At 38.9% G+C, this 26,247-nt stretch overlaps 1 protein-coding gene across 8 annotated transcripts; it reads left to right on the forward strand.

Moving 5' to 3' along the window:
- The first annotated feature begins 100 nt into the window (after nucleotides 1-100).
- Nucleotides 101-26,247, forward strand: bmal1b (basic helix-loop-helix ARNT like 1b). Of its 8 annotated transcripts, none has more exons than XM_015338397.2 (22): nucleotides 101-289; nucleotides 5,971-6,200; nucleotides 6,648-6,703; nucleotides 13,260-13,307; nucleotides 14,090-14,234; nucleotides 15,008-15,028; nucleotides 15,418-15,558; nucleotides 16,523-16,561; nucleotides 17,134-17,172; nucleotides 17,681-17,838; nucleotides 18,402-18,481; nucleotides 18,585-18,677; nucleotides 19,422-19,539; nucleotides 20,051-20,200; nucleotides 20,392-20,638; nucleotides 21,200-21,306; nucleotides 21,507-21,657; nucleotides 22,061-22,149; nucleotides 23,177-23,285; nucleotides 23,667-23,760; nucleotides 24,491-24,590; nucleotides 25,591-26,247. In XM_015338397.2, exons 5-22 carry the CDS (start codon nucleotides 14,095-14,097, stop codon nucleotides 25,749-25,751), a joined length of 2,037 nt encoding a protein of 678 aa, XP_015193883.1. In that variant the 5' UTR covers nucleotides 101-289; nucleotides 5,971-6,200; nucleotides 6,648-6,703; nucleotides 13,260-13,307; nucleotides 14,090-14,094; the 3' UTR covers nucleotides 25,752-26,247. The 8 variants fall into 8 exon arrangements, with proteins under 8 accessions (XP_015193883.1, XP_015193885.1, XP_015193882.1 ...); XM_015338399.2 differs by having other exon boundaries at nucleotides 13,264-13,307; XM_015338396.2 differs by lacking the exon at nucleotides 5,971-6,200.

A 26,247-nucleotide genomic window follows, 5' to 3' on the forward strand; every position in this document is an offset into this window, starting at 1 on the left:
GCCTCCTCCTATTGGCCGTGTCTCTCCGAGATTGCGCGCCCGTGGCGTGGAGCGCAACGCGAAATGCTCCTTTGTTTTATCCGGCCCTGCGAGATTGGCCAGGCGCTGCCCCAGCCCGGCGCGATTGGCTGCGAGGACTATGCAGGCCGCTCCAAAGACATAATTGGTTGAAAAGTAGGTTAGTGGTGCGACGACAGTTACAGAAGGGAGAAAGTAGGTCACAGACTGCTGCTGTTTATCACCGTCCATGTTACCCTGTATTTAAATGTGCTTATTTAACTTTCATCACGTAAGTACAATGCACAGTATTTTACGGCTTGGTTCTCTATATTGATAAGGAGAGATCGCAGACATAAAAGCAGGTAACACTGTAATGTAACGTGTTGTTCCGAATCAGGATATATTGCCGATTTCGGGAGGAGGGGCAATCCTTATGTATATATAACTTTAAAGGCGTAGGATGTGCTTTCATATCGCGAAGGATAAAGTCTGTTTTCGTTTACAGTGGCCTCAAGAAATCGGGGTTTTGCTTCACATTTCTCATGTGCCAAACTGAATATGGATAGTGTTTTGTAAAAAAAAAAATAACGTGTATACATCTATACGACTGCTTGTTATTTAAGATTTTCTTCAGAAAACGCGTGCGTTTCCTTTAAATACGGTACATCGCACGGGCGCGTTGATAGGGTTTTTATTGGGGTCAAATGTTGCACACATTCAGATACTCGGAGGTGGTGTGAAAAAATGCCTTATTTCACATCTAAGCATGTAATGTGTAGCTAGTTGGTTTCGTAGCTGTCAACAGGCAAACTGACAGCTGTCAGTGTTCACGGAGGCGATTCTGTAGGGGCTATTACCGTACTTGGGAATTTGTCATTTCCCCCAGGACATTGGCCTCCTTTCATCTTCTAACTACCTGTTACATTGTTGCGAGGTAGGATTGTTCTGTTCACTAGCTCTTTTAGGCCTACCAACACTCTTATTGCCTTACACGGAAATAATTAACGAGAGGTTGCATTTCCAGCAAGAAACCGTCAGCTGATTTCTGCAATTTAAAACAATATCAGATTGTTGGTTATTGTTAGTTTGGGTCTGGCTGCCTGTTTTGTGCTTGTAGATGAGAAAAAAAATGGAATCGTTTCACCCTCGTTGTAGGTGTCCTTGTATTTAATATTCCGGCGATTCCGGAAGATAAGGAGTTAAAGGGCTCTTTTAGTCAGCTAGCTTGGGACTCCTAAGAAATTAATTCCAAGGAAACAGTTTGTGATTCCTCCTGCGTTACGTTTTTATAATTGCCTATATTTGTTGAACTTATGCACAATTAAGCTGATCTTTGGCCACCAGAGTCAGGAATTTACTGACCGGGATTGTACAGATAGCCTGCTCATTATTGTCGTGTCTAATTTCTGCTCATTTATTTCTTCTCCGTGTCTGGCTAGTATTACGCATGAGAATATTTAACTGTTCAGCTTCTGATGTTTGGGAGCTTCTTTCTTCTGTAGTGCCATGTAATAGTATACTTATGTATCGCAGTTTGGCTGTTTATATATAATAATACTACTGTAAGTATAATAATACTACCTTTAATAGTCGTTGCAAAGTTCCAGTGGAGTCCTTATCCATATGGAAAGTACTGTACTGTTTGAAGCACCACTGTTGTTATAAAAGTGCTTGCACTGTACATGGAAACCATTTTAATCAATTTTAAAATTGCTATTTTATTTCAATCGCATATGACAATAGAAATCTGCGTGAAATTTCACGGGAAGAATTTATAGCAAAACATCGTATTACGAAGAGATAGGAAATATATTTCTGTGGATTTGTAGAGAGCAAGCTCAGAGACCGTTACCTGTGTTTCAGGGAAGAAAAAATAATATTTATTGACGTACACCCCTCATAAGGTAAATAATAACACAGCTATTCAGTCAGTGCCGGTGTTCCCAAGTCAGAAAGAACTAAAGAACATACAGTTCCATTCAAAGTGATTGCTCTTACAACAACACAACTATTGTAGAGCCTGTTCTTGTATGAAACCTGTTTACATAACCAGTGTGATTATATAGGTCTGAACTGTATTACTGTGCATTCCAGATACCTTTGGTCTGTTAAGGATTTAAGTTACTTTATGCAGTACTTTCTTCAATTAAAGATGGATCACAAATCAGTCAGTCAGTTTTGATTATGAAAAGTTTGAGTGATACACGCACAGTTGTAGCCACCTTTCAACTGAAATTAATTTCTCTCACTCCAGGTGAATTGGCTCGATGCTGTATTTCATAAATTTTTCGGACACGAAGCAGACCTCGGCTGGTTTCCATTTGTACAGTATCACCCGGAATTATCTTTTGCAGGGCACTTCCAAGTGTGGTAGTTGGACATTTAATAAGAAGACACCAAAATAGCAGGCTCAGTAGTTATACGCTGCAGTGCCTCTCTTGGGGGAAAGAGAAAGAAGGAAATGACTTTAAAATGATAAGGATGATAAAAATATTTTCTAAACAAAGTCCATTCAACTATATCAGCACCAACACACACTCCCGCTGGACCTGAGTTCACAGTCTGGGTCCTTTTGACCCCATTGTATACTGGTTTGTTTTTCCAGCAGATCGCTTTATTGTTTAATTCTTGGTGCCGAACTCGACTTTACTGGCTTCCCTGCAGTTAGCGCACACTGGCAGTTCTTCTCTTGCACCTCTTTTTGGAAACATAGTAATTCCTGGAATTAATCGAATTTCTCTTTGCACATCTACACTCATTCAACATTCAATTACTTGACACATACTGGAAAGTCACCATTAAAGCGCTCCATTTGTTCAGTTAAAGTAACTGAAATTCCAATATAAATGGTAAACAAGCAGACACGCAGGTTACCATCACTAGGATTGGGGCACCCTGTAATGTTCAGATGATATTTAGCCCTATGAAACGTCTAATGTTTTATAGGAAATGCTTTCCATCCTTGTCATTGCTTAAAATGCTAGGTGAGTGTCAAATATTCGACTGTGCTGAAATGTCAATTAAGCTAATCTGAAAAGACAACATAGATGTTCACATGTCCAAGGTAGGATAGGGGCTATTTAAAACAAAACATTGTGATGAGCATTGGTTGAGTCAATAACAATCCAATAGCATTTTTTATTCTTTTCTGTAGAATGAATGTCATGGAAAACATGACCTACTGTAGTTGGATGTTTACTGTCACTGAAACATAACTGTGTTACACTGATTTTTTTTCCCCTTCCATTTTGGACCATAAGGTGTTTTGCTGTGTATCTCCAATATTGTGTATTGTGCTTTATGATCTTCATATACTTAACTGTACTGTACAGTTAAGATCTATCTTAATAGTTAATGGTTCTACACAGGCATGCTAATCCTCTCTTAAAAAGCTACGTAATTGCTTAAATATTTAAATATGAAGGAGTAAATTATTTCATACCCCTGTTTTTGTGCAATTTATAGTAGCTTTATATCCATAAAATTGAAATGTTACATACAGCGCTTTTCTTGTGGGTGAAATTACTGGAAGATTTCTCCTGAGTTCATTTAGTTTAAAGTTCAAGTGAACTTGACTTATTTTTAATATCAAATTTGTCAAAGATTTCTGTAACGTAAAGCATGTTATGTGGTGCTTATCAACTGTAATAACAGTCTGCAAAAGCTACTGGTTACGTATTGCTCTGTTATGATGTATTTGCTTAGCACATGTCCCTACCCTTATCGTGTTACTGTACGTTTTTCCTGTATCAGAGCAAATGGATTGGGTACATTGGTTTCAGTATTTCTATAGAAAGAGATACAGTTCCATATATAGCAGGCTATATGTGTCTCGGGAAATGCATTGTCATTCAGCAGTGTATCCATTATGTGTGTAGTCAGCTTACTGCGACAGTGTAGTACACTGAGCCAGCTGGCTTTTCGAAGGCCATTGAAAATGTAAGACATTTGCAGCTTACTCGCCAAAGCAAGCTGGTTTAACCATTTTTATTAATTCAGTTAAGCTTTATGCTCTTCTGCCATGAACACCTTTTAAAGCGTTAACTTATAACAGACTGCATTATGTGCAGGCTCAAGGTATTTGTCTTTGTTCCAGTTTACCTGACACCAGTGACACTATAGTGTAAGAGTATGTACTGTATATACTGTTGGGTTCAATCTCAATAACAGCAACAGCTGCCTTTCCAATTGCTTCCTATTGCACTACCATTAACTAAAGTCAGGGCATTCTGTTAAAGAGGTTAATCTGACCCTTTCCTTGAAAATGAATATTTCAAAGAAGTGTTTCAAAGGGGTGAAATGGAGACTTATTGTACACCGAAGAGTACTTTAAAATGTAAATGACATTATTGTAAACTAGGATGTCTGATCAGATGCCTTGTTTACAGTCTCTAAATATGTTATCATTGTGTTAGTTTGCAACAGAGTTTATTTTAGGGTTAGTTTCTTGATCACTTACACATAACCTTACTATAGTGTATTGTTCTTGACTACAGTAGAACAAAGCATTTTACCAGTGAGATAAAATAAGCCTTGGTGCAATATTAGAATTGCACCTGATGCTTAGACATAAGGGGATTGTTTTTATTTTCCATTTCTAGGGCTGTCCAGCTGTTTTTGCCTTTTCTGCTCTCCTGGTTTTAAATTCATCAGCTGTTAAACGATTCTGCTCGACTGCTGCAGCTCTTGTAACAACGAGCGGGAGGTGAGGACTGCGTAAGCATTCCTCTAAAACGTGCTGTTGTCAGAGCCATCTGCCATTTGTCATGCTTGCTGCAGAAGATTGAGCGTTGGTTGGAGTAGTGATGTGGCCCTCGCTGACAGCACTGCCATCTCACCAACACATGGCAAGTCACAGAATGCACAGATGTCAAGAATGTCCTGACTGGTTTCAGCTTGCCAATCGTGGCAGTACTTAACCTACTATGCGCTGTCATATGTAGCATCCTGGTCAATCACTCCACCCAGACTCGAGACTGCAGCGGTACACTGTAGGCTTGGACTTGTGCCCCTCAGACTGGGTTTCTAAAAAAATCTACAGAGCTGGCACCATCAGTCACAGAGAATACATGTAAAAAAATTTAATATGAAAAAAAAGCAAATAATTATATTTGGGAGCTGCTTGATGCTGTAGTCTCATTTGAGGGAATATCTTGTTGCTACTGTAACAGATGGAAAAAAGAGGAAAGTGTTCTGGACACTCAGAAATGACCATACAGTATACTGCACAGTATACAGTAAATCAAGCCAGTTGAATATGTAACTGCTGTGTTGTATTATTTTATCATGCATCTAGAGAATGCCTCCTGAACAAATGTAATATAGCACTTAAACAATAAAAATACCAAGACTTTTTACAGCCTGCTGTTTGTTGTGATCGACACAATAAAGGAATTGATCTTGAACAATGAATTGAACATCAGCAGTGCAGAATGTGGAAATGCTCCAGAAGAACAGTTACGAACAAGAGGAGTGCATGTGGCTTATCTAGCTCTTTGGTAGTTACAAGGCACAGAGCTGCCTAGGTCTACAATAATAGCCCCTGAGTGGCCCCCTCTCACTGTCTGCTTGACAGAATGTAGAAATTCAGTGTCATCATTGTTTATCTTGTGTTACTACTGGGGACAAGATGATTTTTTAAAACCTGTAACAGAACATGACCAAGGAGTGGATTAGAGTTGCTTTAGAAATCAATGTATTGCCTAATTGGACACAAAGTTCCTGAGATGACAGTGGGGAATAATGCCAAATGATATAGTAAATATTTATTTGATAAGAATTTGTACTGTTAATTAAATGACTTTAGCAATTATTTTAATCAGTTTTAACATAAATGCAAGGTAATCATCCATTTTTGTAGAATCTTAAATTTATATACTGTAAGGTGTTTTATAATCTTGTTTTTTATAATCAGGGTTCCAGGTTTTAAGACTGATTAATAAATGCTGGTTTTGTTTTTTTCTCTTTCAGATTTATAAATAACTAGAGAATATATGCCAAAATGTAGCAGCACAGTGATAATGCTCATTTTCCGTTGCTGCAGTAAATCTGATTGAATCTCAGGGACTGTTAATCTGGACAGGTTGGCATGAGGATGGCTGCAGTTATAATAGTAGATTGCAATTCAATTGTTACAGCAAATTCAAGCAGTGAAAATCCCTCCTCCCTCTCCTAATCCAGCAATATGCTTATTAAACTTCGTAAGTTACCAGTTTTCAAGCACCAGGTTTTCTATCCCTGCAAATGCATTACTTCTTTGTCCAATTTTTTTCAGTAAGTTAATTTTATCTTGACTTACAGAATGTAGTTAACAAAGTACAGTGACCTATAGAAAGTACACACTACATTTCCAAAGTAACATTGTGTGGCCTAGCAGCCTGAAATCAAGACATATTAAGCCCAAAATTATTTTACCTTTGTTTACACGTCATAACACACAACCACCAAGTGAAAAACCAAATACTTAAGCATTCTGAAAAGTAATCACAAATACAAACCTAGAAAAATGGGTTGCATAAGTCTACACACCCTTGAGTTAGTAGTTGGCGGAAGCACTTTTTGCTTGAATTATGGCCATAATTCTGCTTGTATAGGTCTGTACCAACTTAGCACACCTAAACACCATGGTTGTCCATTCTTCCTCACAGAACTGCTCAAGAACAGTCAGGCTGCAAGGGGACTGTTGATGGACTGCAGCCTTCAGGTCAGTCCACCGATTTTCAATTGAATGGAGGTCAGGGCTCTGTCTGGGCCACTTAAGGACGTTTACCTTTTTGTTTCTTAGCAATTCAGCTCTTGCTTTCAAGCATGCATAGGATCATTGTCATGATCATAGAAAGGTAAACATCCTTTGTAATTTCAGCTTCCTTGCAGAAGGCATCAGGTGTTCTTCAAGAATCTCTGTATTTTGATCCATCCAGTTTCCTTTCAGTCCTGACCAGTGCCCCAGTGGCTCCTGCAAACACCCCCAGAACAGAAGTCTTTACAGTAGGGATGGTACTCTGTGGGTGATGTGCAGTACTGGGTTTTCGCCAAACGTAAGGTTTTGTATTCTGGCCAAAACGTTCTATCTGGTTTCATCAGACCATACAACTTTTTTCCACATGGCTTCTGGATGCACTACCTAGTAGAGGAGACCCACATGAGTAGCCAATTTCATTCTGAAATCATCAGATTCACTACAGCTGAACACAGGTGAAGGCTAATTAGCTTGTTGTGTGGTTTGGAAGACAATTGGTTACACCAGATCTAATTTACAAAATGCTGTTACTATGGGGTGTGTGCATTTATCCAACCCTTTTTTTATTTTATTTTCATTTGTAAGTCCTTTTTACATGTTGGAGCATTTGTTTTTCACTTGGCTGTTGTGTGTTACAATGTGTAAACAAAGCTAAAATAAATTCTGATTTAATGTGTCTTGATTTCAGGCTGTTAGGCCACACAATGTGTTATTTGGGAAGGAAGTGTAACTGTGTGTTCAGCTACTCTCGTATTACTATGGCCAAAAGATAGAGAAATATATTTTTTTACAATGACCTCAAATTGTACATAATGCAGCTGAAGTTGCGTACATTTCCATTGTCACTTGTTGAATATATTTTAGTTGTGGATAGCAACTTAGTGGCTTCAGTTGCTGTTATTTAATTTCAAAAGGGCCTTTCAAGAATGTAAGAGCTGGTACTGTAAGTGGTAACAGATTTTCACTGGCATATAGAAGACTAAACTTAAGAGAACATCCTATCCATTTTAGGGAAAGTGATTTAATACTGTATTTCATCACCATGGTAATTTTCCTGAGCTTTGTTCACCGTTTTGTAATTCTGCAGGGCCTACGTACTGCAGAGCTAGTAAATATCAATATTCCCAGAGTGAAAGTGAAAACTGCTGTATACTTTGGCTTACACCAGTAAATTACATCTAAAACTTAGGTGGGTTAATGAGCATTTATTAAGTCTTCTTGTGAGACGTGTATGTTTTAATGTAGTTAAGGAGAAAGAAGGAAGTGTTTGGAGCTTTTACTGTTTTTGGATTGAGTTGTTGTCTAATATATTCACTTCCTTGAGGCAGGTGGCCAGTAATACCATCCATTAACATCATACAGTGAAGCAAAGTAATAACCTTAGAACAAATACGAGTGTTTTTTTGTACAAATCCATGTTAAAACGTACTGCTCAAATGTTTCCTCTTTTCTGTTCAGATATGAACTCCTATTACTTTGTTTTTTTTGTAGAAGTTTAACTTGCATTGAGAGGTATAGTATGGTGAGGTGGATTTGGACACAGTTAGAATCAGATATACAAGTTGTAGAAAGAGACATTAATAATAATCTTTCCACTTTTATAGAGCTTTTCTGGACGCTCCACTCAAAGTGTTTTACATGTAATGGGGTGTCCCCTCCACCACCACCAGTGTGTAGCCCCTCCTAGGTGATGTTACAGCAGGCATAGTGCGCCAGAATGCTCACCACACATCCGCTGTCTGTGGGGAGGAGAACAGAGTGATGAAGTTCAGAGATGGCGATTATTAGCAGGCCATGATAGGTTAAGGCCAGGGAGAAATTTGGCCAGCACACTGGGGTTAAAACTCCTACTCTTGAGAAAAACCCTGGTACCCTAGTACCTTGATTTTATGTCTCATCCATAAAATGGATGGTGCCTTTTTTATAGTATATTGTGCCAGTCACTATACTGAGGCATTAGGACCCACACAGACACAGGGTGAGCTCCCGCTAGTTGCCCCACTAGCACCTCTTCCAGCAGCAGCTTAGCTGTCCCAGGAGGTCTCTCATCCAGGTACTGACCAGACGCACACCTGCTGAGCTTCAGTGGGCTCCCAGCTGAAGCTTGCAGGGTGAAAATATTTGTCTTGTTCTTCATGACCAGGGAAAAGAAAAGATTTCCTGATTGTTGTCTTCTTAAGGAATGTGAATCGTAGAGTCAGGATACAGCAGCACAAACAAGCTGCAGGGCATTACTGGGCTCAAGAGGGGCAAGTAGTCTCAGGCAGAGCGACTTTCACTGCATGCTGGTCCCTGAATGTGCTCTGGTTTTCAGTCCCCCATCTGTCAGGGTCTGCAGGTTACACATGATCGTTACCTAATTACCTACTCCACCAGTCTTCTCCTCTGCTTCTTCAGAGTCCAGAAGGATGGGCACTTTGCAATGTAAGACTGAAATCAACAACTCTGCCTCCCCAGCTCCCTTTATATGTAGTTATGCAGTTCAGACCTTTTGTATCTTTAAGGATTTAAAATGGTGCATTCATGTATCGTATCATCAATTCAACATTTCAATTAAAAAGAGAAGGCACAACAGAAAATGCTTTGCCAAAAACTGGCCTTAATATCCAGACAGAGATTAATCCACCCAAATGTCTCTGAAATGGGGAAAAAAAAACTAAATTATTGTGACACAATTCATAAATCTACCTTTTCTGTGTGTCAAACGAAACCAAAGATATCCTTTCCCGAGACAAAACTAAAAATATATTTATGAAAAAAATCTGATTTTAAATGAAAGTTATAAGCAGACAGCATTACGTGATTCTAAAGTAGTCACATATGTTTTTTTTCTAAAACGTTGAAAAGCTAACAGGGTTTTAGTACAAACCCATTTTGTGAGATTTTCCAGACTTGGTCTATTCAAGGAGAGCGCCGATTTTCTGATTACATAAGTGCCTTTTGACGATGTTCTAGAACAGCCGAGACTTGGCACAATTCAAAAGCTTCCAAATTACATAGCCATTAGTAGGCCTTTTGTTTTTAACTAAACAGTTACACAAAAACCTAGTTTTCTAAAAGGAATTGCATGAAACAATAGAAATACTAAGGGAAATCTACATGCAGATAAAAAGTTGGGTAAAAGGTTCATATTGTTTCAGATGTTAAAATGTACAAGTGCAGAAAAAAGCAGAGAAGTTAAAAGTAGGTCCCTTTGAGCAAGAGACTATGAACACCCACAAAGTGAAAATGAAATGGAGACGAAAAGTACTTTGGTTCAAGATGGGCGTTTCCCAATAATGGTTTATCATGGGGGCAGTGAAGAATGAAGGAGTTGATTGTTTTTTTTCCCCACACACTCCTTATGTGTCACGGAATTCAGCTGCTGCAGTCAGTCCAAGAAATGTTGATTGTTTTGTGGAAGTTTAGGACTATATTAAAAAAACTCCAAACCTGTCAGAAGGTGCGTGTGTGTGGGAAGATGTTAAGTGGTGCAGGAAGCAGAGAGAGGAGTTGTTGAAGTGTGGAAGGACTGCGCCACAAGGCATAAGATGGAGAATCGCTCAGGAAAGACAAGGAGTGCAAGGGCGTTTTATGAGGAAACACTGCTTGAATGCAGGAGCTTAGTGATGAGTGTTCTAGCTCTAATTGAAACACCCATTGGACACCACCTTGCCTTATACTTAAAAGGTGTGAGATGGTACATGACAGTGACAAAATACAGATGAGGGGATACTCAGTGCTCATAATATGGGGGACAGTTCATGGCTGTAAAAAAAATCTGTCAAACCCAGTAGGTAACCTTTCAATAAATTAGAGAAACCTGAACTTTATTTGCTTTTTAAGCAAACAGGCTGATTCAACTGACCTACTTTCACCCTGACCCTAATTTCTCTCTCTCTGTGAGGTGCAAGAGTGATCATGAGATTAGCTCTTTGCATGATTAACACAGTCACATTACCAAGCCTCATAGAAAACCGGGAGATGAGCAGAGCAGCCTTCTGTCTCTGGCGTTTGTCGCCTCAATTCTTTGATATTACAGCTCCGCAGGCCAGCAGGACGCTACTTGGCCATCCCCTTTTGCAGCTCAGCAAGGAACTGCTTTGTGAAAGTGCAAAAACCTTCCCCAATCAATATTAATAGTCTGTGGTATGGTTCAGATCGTCTATTCTCTGTCTCGGGGTAGTTTAATCCGGAAGTGGCCTAGATGGGACATCGTGAAGCAGGTCCTTGAGGTATCCTGGCAACCAAATGAGGACCATTAATTAGCTGATCTGACTCCCCTACTGGGTCACTGTTTGCTGGTGTTAGGTTCGTGTTAAGTGAAAGGCTATTCAGAGAACTAAAATAGCAGTTGAAAACAGCTACAAATGAGGCAGCTTTGTCCATTAGGAGAGAAGTGAATTATGTGTACAACTTGAATGTTTTTTTTTTAGTGGATGGCCATTAAATGCATACCACTCTTGTTTTTGACAGTGCTGACAAACTGGCATAATAAGACATTCTACACCATGGGTGATGAAATAAGGATTTCTTAGGAAGGCCAACAACAGTTTAAAATAAACCAAGGACATTTAATTTGTCTGGTCTGATTTGAGCACATGTGAATTGAAGAGAATCAGTGTTGAGATGTAAAGAGTATAAGCTAGAGGTTTTGTTTCAATCTACTCTTCTGGTTCGTAAAAAAATAAATACATTCATTTCATTTATAACAGGACAAAAAGCAAGCAGAGCACAGAAAATTAGCAGGAAAAAAGACACATAGTTGGCTTAGTGAAGTTAGTGCCCGCAATTCATTTAGATGTATTATTTGAATAACATGGAATATCAACATCGGCGGGTTGTAAAAAAATATCTTAGCCCAAGCACTTCAAGACAAATTCCTACAGAGGAAACTTATGTACAAATATCCTTAAAATGATCAATTAAGATTGAGATATACAATATACATTATGAGTATAGGATCTGTTACACCTGTTTGAAATTCCATATTTATTGTCTAAATCTGATTACTTGCCACAGTACATAGACGCCTGCACGCTTTTTGTTTTTTCAAGCCTAAAATTCTGGAAGCAGTCCTTTTCATTTCCCTAAATTCCTTTCATTCTATTCTGAGAACAGAGAGCACTAAGTTCCCACAATGACAGTGATAGATTTATAAGTAGTAAATGTAATACCTGTGTGGAAACCAAATCCCATAAATATAATTTTAATTCACTCAGGAGAAGGAGGACCTGGAAAGAATTCTGTTTCCTAGTTTGGTTTGAGAAATTGAGATCTAGTGATCAATAGTGTTTTTTTACCTCTGTGAAATCTAAAAACGACAGGGGAATCAGTCACAGACTGTGTTCTGTGATGCTGGATCTCTGAGAACGTTCTTCAGTAAATTTGATTACTTTGGTCCTAATAGAAGAAATTATGTGTTTTGCGTGTTTACAAAAATCGATTAAATGGTGCTTTAGTCACTGCTCTTTTTTCTGATTTAATTCCATTCAAGTAATTATTTGACAAGCCTCAGCCAACCACAAATAAACTCCTTAACGTGAATAATACTACTTTGCAGACCACAGTTATAGCTAAATTTAAATAATGATATGTAGGATGATAATTTTCTAATATCAGATGTGTGATCTACAATGCACAAGCACGAAAACCCTAACCTGTTTGTCGTTGAAGCTTTTTACATTTAGTTATACTTTAACAGCAGAATAAGAACTTCGGGAGTCTAAAATCTGAAACACAAAGTACTCTTCAGGGGTAGGTTTCAAGAGCTGCGTATACTGTGCCAGCCTGGCCACAACATCTGAGGTACAGTAGGTGGCCAGCCTTCCAGTCAGGAATTACTGACTTGCTTTGGAAAGTATATGGCACTAATGAGAAGGACTAAGGCTAATAAAACTTTAGGAGCCTGTTTTTAAATTAATCCGTAGAAAGTCTTTGTTTTTTCAGGTAATAATTTTGGAACATCTTTTTTCAGTAGGTTATTGGAACCTGCTGTACAAATAGTTAAGTAGAAGTGGACCTTTTCAATAGCCAGCAATGTGAATACCACATGGGTCATAAAACACTAGTATGATTCTGAAGAGATTAAGGTGCATTCTGCCAGTTTTAGCAGTTACTTAGTGTGGTGCTTTCACATACCCCAAATTAGTATATTCTTTTTCTTTCTGTTGCATTATTATTTTACAGCTCACACTTTATAACACCACCTTTCCAGTTTTTCTTTTGAAGAATTTTGCACTAATTTGCCGTTCTTTCAGGCTTTGCATGACCTCCTTTCATAAGGGCACCCCTGACTGTTTCAGGGCTTGTGTGGGATGTAGAAGTGTATGGAGGGAGGAGTGCAGGAATAATATTAGCTGTTACTTTCTCATAAACGCCGGAGGTTTCTTTTGAAAGAGCGGTAGTACCTGTTAATGTTAAAAAACATCTTCCGAGGTCCTGCTAGAGCCGATGAGCTCTCAAAATCAAAATAATGAGCTGCTGTGCTTCTTGAGCTGAAAGCCATGTCCACAGTGAGTGTTCTTGTTTTTCCTTTCAGACAGAATGAAGTGAGATGCTTTGAGAACAGGCTTGAATGAACATTGTGGTGAGTTTTTGATAAGTTGATAAGCACTGCTGCGATCAGAGGTTCTGGAGTTGGCTGAACAAGAGGCGGGGGAGTGATCTATAACTGTACTGGTTTGTCAAGGTCCCAGTGCCATACATTTTGCATTAAAAGACAAAAATAAAAATAGCACTGATATGTCTGTTGTATTTGACCAGACTGTGCCAGAAAGATGTAATGTACAGTAAAGTGGATTATTTTATTTCAAGTGCTGTTTAGAAAAACTAAAGTGAATTGTACACACTTTTTGTACAGATGCATTTCATGACTGAATTTTAATTTAATTCGGTCTATAACACAATTTTCAAATTTTCTGACAACTATACATCTTACTAAACATTACCACTAGCAAATGTTAAAGCTAGCAAAAGAACATGGAAGTTAAAAACAGAAAGGTGTTATCTAGTGCCCTTTGGAGCCCATTTGGCTGCTGGTAACTGATCGATCCAGTCTAGAGGCTTCTTGCTCTTGCATCTGGCCACTGGCACAACCTCTCCGTGTGTCTGAAGGAACAGGATAAAGGGTGTCGGTGTGCACTGGTAAGAGGAATAGGTAGTCGGCTGAATTTACAAGGAAAGTCTTGTCTCCTAATTGTAGGAAGCAAAAGCATGCTAAAAGTTGCTACCTTATTGAGAGACACCTGGGTGAGGGTTTTTTTGGTCTTTTGCCCTGCTGAAGTTCTGCCAGATGTTCACACAGTTGCAAGTTTATTCGTTTTGGGGAAACGTGATTGTTTTTTTTTATATATATATCTATCGCTTCAGATCTAATGGCAGACCAAAGAATGGACATTTCTTCAACCATGAGTGAGTTCATGTCCCCGGGACCCACTGACCTCATCAGCAGCTCTCTCAGCGCCCCCGGCATGGACTTCACACGCAAGAGGAAGGGCAGTTCCACAGACTACCAGTAAGTACAGCGGCTCCCTCCGGCCCTGCTTCCTCCCCAGTCACCTGAAACACGCGCAGAGGAGACTCCGGCCTGCTTCCTGAGAGTTTTACAAATCGAATCAGCTCTAACTGTCCGCAGCAACAATTCAGACCTTTGCTGTCGAATTGATTTGTCTTTGATAAAAAATGAAGCTGAAAGTTGGCTGTTAAAAAATGAAGCGTGCGCCCTTCAGCATCTTCATGATTTGGTGTTGATTTTAAGAGTCAACAGAATGTGGCAGGTGATGTAGCTGTGGTACACTCTTCCTTTTATTTCAAAATTTACTTCCTATCCCAAAAACGTCATACTTTGACAAGTATTCAACTTGAAATTCAGCAAGAAAACCTTGGTTCGAAAATTGAATTTTGGTATCAAAATAAGTGGAGTTCATGTTTTCAGTGTATAGAGGCAAGTGATATTTAAATTTCAAAGCAAAACATGTTTTTAATATTTACTTTTTTAATTTCCCAAGTCTTGATGCATATTAGCTAATGCTTTAAAACATTCTGTTTTTTATTGTTAAGTATTTTCAGTACAATACAAAATATTTTCTCACTTTGTCAAACTAAAAATTAAATCAACATGAGTGCATTTTCATTAACTCAGCCTACACTGCTAAAAAAAGCAATTTGTGCAATGGAATTAAAATTGTACAGTTAAGATTTTTGATAGCTAGATCGCATTTATATGCAGTGAGTAATATTAGTAATATCCTATGAATGAGTAACAAATGGCTGTCCTTGCCTTTTCAGAATTGATGGCTTTTCTTTTGAGTAAGTATGAATATAATTTACTGATTCTAAAATAGAAAGAGTGATAACAAAAAACAGGCCTTAACCTGTATTCAAAGCACCCTTAGCCCCTCATATCTAAAGCCACACATGGTTAGGCGTTACCTGAGACTGTATTAGAATTGTTTCATGAGACATGTTTGAATGGCAAAAGATTGGCATTGTCTATTTGCTAAACTGACAGCCTCTCAGTTGTAAGATCTCACACCTTTAAGTCACATTTCTGGTGGAAATTTCATTTTGTTTAGAAGGTGTAATGTGGCCAATAGTTCTGTTGGTTAGTAAATGTGATTTAGAGGCAAGAGGACTACAATAAAAATGTACCTGCTATTGTTTTCTGAAGTTCCAGAAAAAAAATTGTGTCCCCTCAGATCATATGCCACAGATTTCAGACAGCATGATTACCAAGCACTGTGGCTTCAGGGTCACATTTCCAGGTTAAGTTCCCCTTCATTAGCGAAATCATGCTTTTTTATGGATGCTGAAAGAAAAACAGATTATGAGAAGAACAGGTCAGTGAACGTGACTGCAAGGCTTTTACTTGAAGAAACAGTCTCTTTTTAAAACTGTTTCTGTAATAAATCGTAAAGTAAGTCAGTGGTGCTGTCCATTCTTTGTCTAAGTCACTCTAATGGACATATAATGTATCTGTTTGAGAACCTTAACCAATACCTCATGAGCCGAGTTTTAATATTATTACATTACAAAAGAAATAGGTTTACCCAGTATTTAACTTTGACTTATAGAAATTAATATTATTACCCTAATCTGCTACACTGACTTTTTCAGTATTTGAAACATCTATTTTAATACGTGCCCTGCTTGCAGGAATTAAGAAATTTGTTAGTGACTTGCTCAATTGACTGTTAACAACTGTGCATTTGTTTTACAAATAAAACGTTTGGTGTGAATCTGATTTTGGAAATAATTTAGATATTTGCACAGGAACTTATGTTCAACAATTTTTTTCTACTCTATGGTTTCAAAATTAGATGGTGATTATTAGGATACATTTCACTGTAGTGAAAAACATTATACCGAAAACCTTTTAAAGTTTGTAAAAAGTTGAAAGTTTTCTGCCTGGGACCGACCCACTTCTTTTCTGTACAGCAGAAAGCAATGTCCCTTCTTGCAAATCTTCATGCCTGTCACACTGTCAAGCCTAGAAAGTGTGAAGATCACATATGTTCTTGTGGTTCCAATCTTGGTGAAGTCAATGCAGAGGAAATGGCAACTGTGGGTAAAATATAGGTGCTAGATTTTTGTCTTACTAATAGGGTGTTGCATTTCACATACAAGAAGTGTTTTTACACGAAAAGGATTAATTGGACATTTTTTAAATTGATCCACATGCATCCAGCACATCAGATGTTCATCAGCTCTTGTATCAAAAGTCAAGCAAACCTCTGCAGCTTGTTCTCTCTCTTATTCCGTGTTTCAAAAATGCCAACGTGTGCACTCTTGGATTTCTTTTAGGGATAGTATGGACACAGACAAGGACAAACAACTAGGAAGGTACAGTAAACATTTAGCATTTTTTGTTGTTACAAGATAGCTAAAGATATTCATTACATTAAAAGGGCAAGTAAAACTGTAGACTGTATACATTTCACATTACGTCACTTTTCTATATTAATACATGTCAACAGTAATACTGCAATAGTTGTCAATGTAGCTGTTTAAAGATTTGGTGGTGGTGGAGGGGAGTCCCCATTATCTGTAAAGCGCTTTGAGTGGAGTGTCCAGAAAAGCGCTATATGTGTAAGCAATTATTATTATTATTATTATTATTATTATTATTATTTTCATTTTTATACTGTCAAGAAGTGGCCAGGCTTAATTTAGGGGTGAACACGTAAATGGCTTCTGTAATATTGGCCCTGGTGTGCCCTGTCGCAGACTGGCGTCCTGCCCAGGGTGTATCCCGCCTCATGCCTGTTGCTTGACTCCAGCTCTCCCGTGACCATGTACTGGATGAAGCGCTTTAGAAACTGGGGCTGGAACAGTTTTCCCTTACAGCCTACATTGTATAAAACATCAATAATGGAGATCTCTTCAGTATTATACTTCTCCCCTTTTGCTTACAGGGACTGTACAGATCAGCAAGGTCGAATCAAGAATGCCAGGTATGTTTGTTTATTTTTAACTCTCCTTGACATTAGGGTTGGGGTGGTGTGGGTGGGGAGAGATCTTTAAAAAAATTCTTCCTGACCTTGCTTTTATTATAACTGGAAGATGCTGCCTTGTCTTCTTGCCATAATTCTGGTGAATAAATGTTCTGTATTGGGACAACTCTTTAATATAAAAATTATAAAAACTTGATTTTAAGGTACTGTACAAATGCCAAACCTTTGCTTAGGATTTACGATCAATTTATTGATGGGGTTTACAACTGTTTTATAAATAAGCATTTACCTCGCTGCGATTAGACGTTGATAACAGTTTGATCTTAGTAATGAAGGTCCCAAGTACAGTATGTCACCTGACAAAAGTCTTATTATTATTTAAGTTTGGTGTTTGTACTTTGTCTGTTTGGTCCAGTCTCTCCTGTAAAAGAGATTATTGCACCTGATTGCCTGACCACCAGTTTGGTTAATCAAAACCTGACTTTTGATTTTTTTAATTTTGGTGCAGGGAGGCTCACAGTCAAATTGAAAAGAGGCGCCGAGATAAAATGAACAGTTTTATTGACGAATTAGCCTCCTTAGTGCCTACTTGCAACGCCATGTCCAGAAAACTGGACAAACTTACGGTGCTACGAATGGCTGTACAACATATGAAGACACTAAGAGGTGAGAAACCAAGGACCATTGTTGGTTACATTTCAGTGTACAGACAGCCAGTTTCTAGATTTCTTTTTTTATTACTTGTATTTTGTTATTTTTAAGAAACATGCAAAGATTATCAGAAATTAAGTTGTAAGTCATCGCAAAACATCAAGTATTATAAGAATACTTCTAAATATGAATAAGTATAAAGTCTGCTAATTCACATTCGTTTCCAGTTTGAAGTTAGGGAGAAATGAAGATAGAGGAAAAATAACATAAAAATCATTATTATTATTATTATTATTATTATTATTATTATTGAGTAGTAAAAATAATCTACCTCCCCCAATATCTCCTACTAGAGTCTTAACTGATCCATTTCATAACCCATCTCATAAATCTCTGAATCATTAACAATCCAGTTTTTTCAAATTTGTTTTGAATCACAGTACATGGCTGTTTTTTCTTGTTACCTCCAGTCCATGTTTGCACCTCTGGAAATGATGCAATGACCAAACTTAAAAATCACACTGGAGCTGGATTTGAAGGGATACGTGAAATAATTTTCCAATCTTCTTATGCTTCAGGTGCTGCAAATCCATACACAGAAGCCAACTACAAACCCGCGTTCCTATCGGACGATGAGCTCAAACACCTAATACTGAGGGTAGGCTTGCTATGGGTGCACGGTCCAATGTCTCTTTTCACAAATGTGTGGCGACGGAGAATATGTCAGAACCTTTCTGACATGATCACTGCTTTTCCCACAGGCTGCTGATGGCTTTCTGTTTGTTGTGGGCTGTGATCGCGGCAAGATACTGTTTGTATCGGAGTCGGTCTATAAAATTCTAAACTACAGCCAGGTATGTTCACTGAAAAGGCAAGAAATGTGGAGTCAGCACTGTCCAAAGTTGGGGTTTCTACACAATAAGAAACTGGCCTCAATCTCTCACGACGATGCTTGCATTTTTAATACAATTTTACAAGGACACAAAGATTGAAATGTTAGCTTTCTTTTTTAAATCACAGACGTTGTTTGTTTACAATTTTGCAATAGATGTTTGTTTTTTGGTCTGTTTATTGTAGACAAAGCACAACTATATTGTAAATGAGAACAGCGGTTCAAGGTGATACAGTACTTGTATTATAATTTCCACACAGCTATATGATTTAGTAACATGCAGATTTTACCTTGCATGTTGTTGTAAACACGGGGCAAAGGTAGGCTCAACTAGTGCCTTAGGTTTGGACATATAATGTTATTATTTTTATTAGATGGTACTGTATATTTCCTTTCACAATCCAATGTGACAAATAGTAGAGGTATTTGCTTAAAGGTAAAACTTATCGACTAACAGTGGGATAAGCAAAAATGTATACAAAAGTGAACAGAATCAATCATGCACAAGAGGGCTAATTTCTGAATGTAGCCACAGGAGAGGTGGAAATGGAATGTTACTTTGCCACTGAAAAATCCAGAAACAGGTAGGAAATCAGGAGCTCAATTTAGCAAATGCTTATGTTGAGCTAGACTGTTTTTGTGAATTGTAAGTATATACAGTATGGTTAGTACTAATTGGACTTGTCTTTTTTTTTCCCTCATGCAGAATGACCTTATAGGTCAGAGTTTGTTCGATTACCTGCATCCTAAAGACATTGCCAAAGTAAAGGAGCAGCTGTCCTCATCAGACACAGCACCACGGGAAAGACTCATAGATGCCAAAAGTACAGTGTTTCTGTTTTCTGTTTGTGCAAGTTGCAGCACACTACAGTACATACACTCAATGGTGTGATTTATTGTATACACTACATGATTTCTTAAAGCCAACTAGTGATTTATCCTGTGAGTTGGTCAATGTTTAAATCCTACTCTCGGGCCCACTGTGACCTGCCACTCATTTCATAGAGTGGCAAGTAACAGTAACAATGTTTGTGCTGACCTTGCAACAGTAACAATGAGGGATTTATTTTCTCTTAGTTTTTCACAATACTGTTTAAAAATCCCACCATACCACCACAATTTGGTCTTTGGGTTCACTAGTTCCTATCAGTGTGTCTAGCTTATCTGGAGCTCTGTCCTAATGCTAGAGCAGTGGCTTGCACCAGTTTGTCAGCTGGGACCCACCTGTGTGTAGAACTAAATGACAGCTTTGGTAAAGTTAGCGGCTGTAGACTTGATGTTTTTACATCCTGTGGGGACCCAGTGCTGTACCCTAACGACGTTTTGTACTCATAGCTGGCCTTCCGGTGAAGACGGACATTACACCCGGCCCGTCTAGACTGTGCGCTGGTGCAAGACGCTCCTTCTTCTGCAGGATGAAATGCAACAGGCCTTCGGTCAAAGTAGAAGATAAGGAATTCCCCTCCACGTGTTCAAAAAAGAAAGGTAAGGCCATTATCCCAGCCAATTTATTAAAAAATTGTCTGCACCATAGAATTATTTCCCATTAATGTTGAGGGTTCTGAAATGTATTTAATTATTCTCCTAGTTCTTGCATTTGTAGTGTAGGCTTTAGATTTTGTTTTCCGGAAATGGACTTTAAAACCTGCTGGCTGTTATGTCTGTTTCCACTACAGCAGACCGCAAAAGCTTTTGCACAATCCACAGCACTGGCTACTTGAAAAGCTGGCCGCCTACAAAAATGGGTTTGGATGAAGACAACGAACCAGACAACGAGGGATGCAATCTCAGCTGCCTTGTAGCAATCGGACGCCTGCACCCCCACATAGTACCCCAGCCGATGAACGGAGACATTCGGGTAAAGCCCACAGAATACGTCTCTCGACACGCGATAGACGGGAAGTTTGTATTCGTAGATCAGAGGTGAGAACTCAACGGTTAAATCAAAACTGAGCGTCTCGGGGGGGGGGGGGGCTTTTTTGTCACCATCCTCATCAACCCTTTGGGAAATCAAGACTCGTTATTTCCCTCCCTCTTTAGCAGAATGAACAAGGTTTTAATGAGAGTTCAAAGGATTACCGTACCTTCCTAATGGGATTTTGCTTTTAACCTGGGTGACCTCAACAAGTCCCAAGACTGACTGAAACTCAAATTAGAGTGACAGCTTGTGCTCATGTAAAGTGCTGTTATTTTTCCCCATCTTAACCGCAGTGCAGTCCTTCCAGCAGAGAAAGAGTGAAGACGATGCAGTATAGACTCAGATTATTCCTTCGACACAATAAGAGATTTTAAGATAGCACATTGCCTCCAAATGCTTTTCTTTTCAGGTTTAAGAATTTCAAGCATACAATTCCTTTGTAACTTGAAAATATGTTGGAAATACATATAAATCTAGAATGTTTTGCTTTCAAAATAGTCTCGTATAAAAGTAAATGTAACCACTCATCCTAATATCATAACAGCATACTGACTAATTTCTTTTAGGGCAACAGCAATTCTTGCCTATTTACCCCAGGAGCTACTGGGCACATCGTTTTATGAATATTTCCACCAAGATGACATTGGTCACCTGGCAGAGTGCCATCGACAAGGTACAGCAAAAAATCAAAAGAGCAGAAAATATTTATCAAACATAGTAAATTCCTGAAAATCTCTAAAATGGTATTCTCTGTGAAAAAAGGTGTTTAGGTATTTTACATTGACCAAACTGATAATAAACCTGACGGGCAAATATAATCATTAAAAATGAATTAATATACAGTTCATTTATGATTGTGTGTGTTTTTTTCAGTGCTGCAGACGAGAGAAAAAATAACGACGAATTGTTACAAATTCAAAATTAAAGACGGCTCTTTCATTACTCTGAGAAGCCGCTGGTTCAGTTTCATGAATCCCTGGACCAAAGAAGTTGAATATATTGTTTCTACAAACACAGTTGTTTCGTAAGTGATAACATTTTTTATACCTCAAATACATTCAGACACATGGATCTGTTGAGAGCAATCATAAAGCAGGCAGCTGTCTTCACTTGAGTGCACAAGTCACTCGTTTGTTCTAAGAAAGGTATTTGTTGATGTTTACTGAAATGTGATTGAGGCTATTTGTGGAAGGACTACTAGTAATGGCCGAGAGATTGTTTTTCACCGTAAATCCAAATGTGGATTTTGTTATTTAATTTAGAACTTTACAACATTTGCATTGCTGTGGAAATAAATGTATTAATCAACTATAATATCCTGGCAATAGTGTTGCGGCATTTCGAGTAAGCATTTCTGTAAGGTGGCTGTATTTGTGTGACGAAATGGACTTACAGATGCGAATACTGAGAACAGCTTGTTGTTTCAGTGGCAGCACGCTTGATGCAACAGACCCAAGCTTTCCACAGCTCTCTGCTTCCCCCCACAGTATGGACAGTGTACTACAAGCAGGAGAAGGTATGCAGACTCCTGCTTTTCTTCATTTCCCTTTCAGATGTATCGAGATGGTTAAAAGGCAGTTCTGAGTCATCCCACATTGCTGATAAAGGGTTTTTAAAGCAACCGTTCCTAGCTATATTACAATATGTCTACAGTAAACATGGCTGATAAGGTGAGGCACATGCTAATGTAAAGAATTTTCTCATATTCTCCCATTTCAACACCTTTAACATGTCACATTGAGCTCCATGGAAACTGTTCAGGTTTTAATTTGAATCCCTTACCTTTTTCCATTTATCTGGGCTTTGCTTTTTGCAGTACCACATAGAGTTGAAGTGAAGGCATCTTCACTGCCTGAAACCACACACATCAATGGTGCTTTTTTTACGCATCTCTTGTGGTATTTTATGAAACATTCACAAAGTGCATCTCTGTATTTTATTTTAGAAAGACAATTTTTTACATCTGTAGAATACCTGCAAACATGAATGCCACTATTATCACCTTTAGCGCAAAACAAACCAAGACAGGCTTCCTGGTGATGAGGAAAGTTTCAGCTCATGGGAAGGTGATATTGTCCCACCAGGGACTGTGATGCAAAGCAACACTGATTGCAAATTAATATAAAGCCAGGAAACTTAATCTTCTTATTTACAACTCGTCAGCATAAACCTCTCTGTTAAGTTGATATTCTCACTGGAAGTTGGATTAAAATGTGATTAAAGGAGGGAAAATTGAGAAATAATTTAAATTCTCCATATAATAATATCAATATCCTGTGCGTACACATCTGAACTGCCACGGCTTTACCAGAGTGTTTCAAAGAAATATTTTGATAAAGTTTAGCTCAGATGGGTTTGGTGCTCAGTTGAATAATGGGGTAAAGTCTTGTTTGAATTTGAAGATATATGTATTATGAGTTGTATGCACAATGGACTTTTGTCAGGTTTTTGGGGGAGTCAAGTGTAAGATGTTTAGTCCTGTATAGCTTTCCGAGAGGGCTTGAATTTAGCGGAAGAATGACGGGGGTCTTGCTTGGCTCCAGGCGCAGGGAAGCGAGCTCTGCAGACGGTCCCAGGAATCCCGGGCGGCACACGAGCCGGAGCCGGGAAGATCGGCCGTATGATCGCCGAGGAAGTGATGGAGATACAGCGGTGAGTCAAGGGCCTCAGGCTGGAGGAGAGACCAGTGCACTGGCCCAGCTACTGGAGCTTAACAAACCTTAACGTTTGCGATTGCACATTTATTTTTTTTCCCCAAAGAAAACACATTTGTAAACGTTTTTGTACCCCCACACAAATAGTTGTTTCTGTAAGCAGCAAGGTTAATCAAAGAGTGCATCTCACCCATACTATTTAGCAGGTACAGGCGCACACTTTCCAGCAAAGATCTACACGAATTAAAAAAAAATAACAGCACCGACCTGCTATAACAGACTTCCTGTGCGTCGAACCTCATCGTCTTGGCTGCACTCGTCCCCTCAGGGGTGGTGGCGTGCTGTTCTGTCTTAACGAGCTGGCCTTTGGCTTCAACAGGATTAGAGGGTCATCGCCTTCCAGCTGCGGATCCAGCCCGCTTAACATCACCAGCACCCCCCCTCCGGACACCTCCTCCCCAGGGGGCAAGAAGGTGAGAGCGGCTCTGGCAGGGAGGGCCCCCGTGGCCTGTGTTGTCACACACCTCCAGTCTCCAGTCTGCATTTACACAGAGGCACGCAGCGCCGTGGGGGGTGGGCTTACGAGATCTACAAAAGACCTGAAAAAAAGAGCAGAATATCGAGAGCTTAAGTCTTTTGTTTAATAGCTGAATGTTCTTTCCGAAAAGAACCATATTGTTGTGGTTCTTGACAGGGGATCTGTGCCTCTTTAAAAACAAAGTTTACTTCTCAACTGTGTCTGTAAGTCTCTTAAAAAGCTAAAAAGTTTGCAAGTTGCAAGATAACCAGAAATATAATTTGGAATGTAACAAGGAAAGGTTTATTCCATGCTGAAAAGAGAACTTTCGGCTGTGGAGCCTTCTTCGGGTGTGTGAAGAAGAACCCGAAGGAGGCTCCACAGCCGAAACGCTGTGTCTCTTTTCGGCCCGGAATAAACCTTTCCTTGTATTTTTGCAGCCTACACATGCTGACGCAGCCGCCTACTCGATTTTGAAAGTATTTGTTCTTCTGTACATCTTCTTATACTGTAACAAAAGGGAACCAAGCAATATCTTTTCTATTCCCCTTAATTCAATAATGATTTTGAATCATTGCAAATACCGGATTCCTTTCATGTACGCTTGTGGTATCACATAATGTGTGTGCAGAATGTAGGTATTATGGGCAGCCAGATATTAATTCTTTCCCTATTGCTTTTTGCAGATACACAACGGAGGAACCCCAGACATTCCCTCGGCAGGATTAGTGCCTGGACAAGGCCCAGACTCAATAGGTTACCCCTACTCAGACAACTCCTTACTTAGTAAGTGTGGACTCGACCGTTACTTTGTGGGAAGAAGTGACCTTGTAGACTCGCAGCAAATGCCACTGACAATTCAGATGGCAAAATGATCAGGTTAAAAAAAAACTAATACAAAATACACTTAAAATCTTCAAGTTTCAAGTAAGAGGGGGTTCGTCAAGCCTGTTTTTCAGTATCGAATGGACCTGCCAGGGTATCAGCTGAGTAATTTACTCCACACTTCTGTTATACTTTTGGTAAAAAATGCCCTGGTTCTGTTTTAGAAGTGCTTGTGCTTGTGTTCATGATTTTGAGGAGGTCACTGGGTTGATTTTACCAGTACCCTCCCTTTCCCTTTCTTAGCCTAGTATCTCTAACTGTACTTGAAATTCATTCTATTCCTTTTCTTAAACTGAATTCTTTACTTTTTTAAATCACTTTTAAAGTAATGTGCTTCTCCTTATATTTTTCTTAATTGACTAAACCAGTTCTGGCTTCTACTTTCTAGACTTTGATTTGATTTATCTGGGGACAATTATGTTCTATGCTTCAAGCAAAGTACATTTAAACTTTGACTATTCTGTACTGCTTCCATATTAATCCTTTCCTATGCTATTTGTCAGCACAGTATATTTTCCTGAAACTGTAAACCTTGGATTTGCTTTATTTTAAACTATTATCATTATAAAATTACACTTTCTTAATGGTCTCTAATCTCAACTCTTATCTGCCCAGTTGTGCAAATTGCAGTTTTTTCAGAAAAAATATGTTTCATGACTGAATTGTCAGTTTTTTTGTACTTCATTGTTAATTGCTTAATTGGGTTATATAATATTATGCATTTACTTATTTGGAACCAGTAAGTGAATTTTAGTGTAGTTTCTAAGAGCTCAATTGAGGGGTGTTTAGAGATCCTTTGGCTGTTCAAATTGATTTTATCCTACTCCAAGTATTTCAGTATTTTCTCTCTAGTGTCAGATCAAAGCACGGCTCATTTCTTGTTTCCTCTCCTGCGTGACAGGTGATAACTCTCACATTGGTATAGACATGATAGACAATGACCAAGGCTCCAGCAGCCCCAGCAACGATGAGGCAGCTATGGCCGTCATCATGAGTCTTTTGGAAGCCGACGCTGGACTGGGCGGTCCGGTGGATTTCAGCGACTTACCTTGGCCCTTGTGAGAGCCCCCGTGGAAAAGTGGAGTGGGGTCCGGGGGGGTATTTCAGTGACAACGGTGACAATTTCACATCTGCTGTCTGCGACGACTGCCAGGAAGCCATATCAGAAAGGCCTAGACGAACCCTGCGTGGATATAAGTGACATGCAACAGCGTAAAACCTCATTCAGGATGCTGGGATCAAGCTCACAACCCTTCTGCAGTCTTGATCAGCCAGATGTTAATTGCTTCTATTACCCACAGCAGGCATTACAGTTCTCAAGGTTTTATATGTTTCATCATACACTGGTATCATCCCAAGCTTTTCTTTGAATGCCATTTATGTTTTAGTGGTTGGTGTTTTTACACTACAAGGATTTACATGTTAAATATTTCTTATAAAAAAAGTTGTATCATAAATCTGTTTATTCTATCATGTAAGAATTCTTTGCTATAAATATGGTAAAAGTGTATTGTATTAGCAGTGAAATATTTTTAAAATAAAAGTCTTGTTTCTCTTG

Source organism: Lepisosteus oculatus, chromosome 21 (assembly GCF_040954835.1).
Source record: "Lepisosteus oculatus isolate fLepOcu1 chromosome 21, fLepOcu1.hap2, whole genome shotgun sequence".
NCBI lineage: Eukaryota > Metazoa > Chordata > Actinopteri > Semionotiformes > Lepisosteidae > Lepisosteus > Lepisosteus oculatus.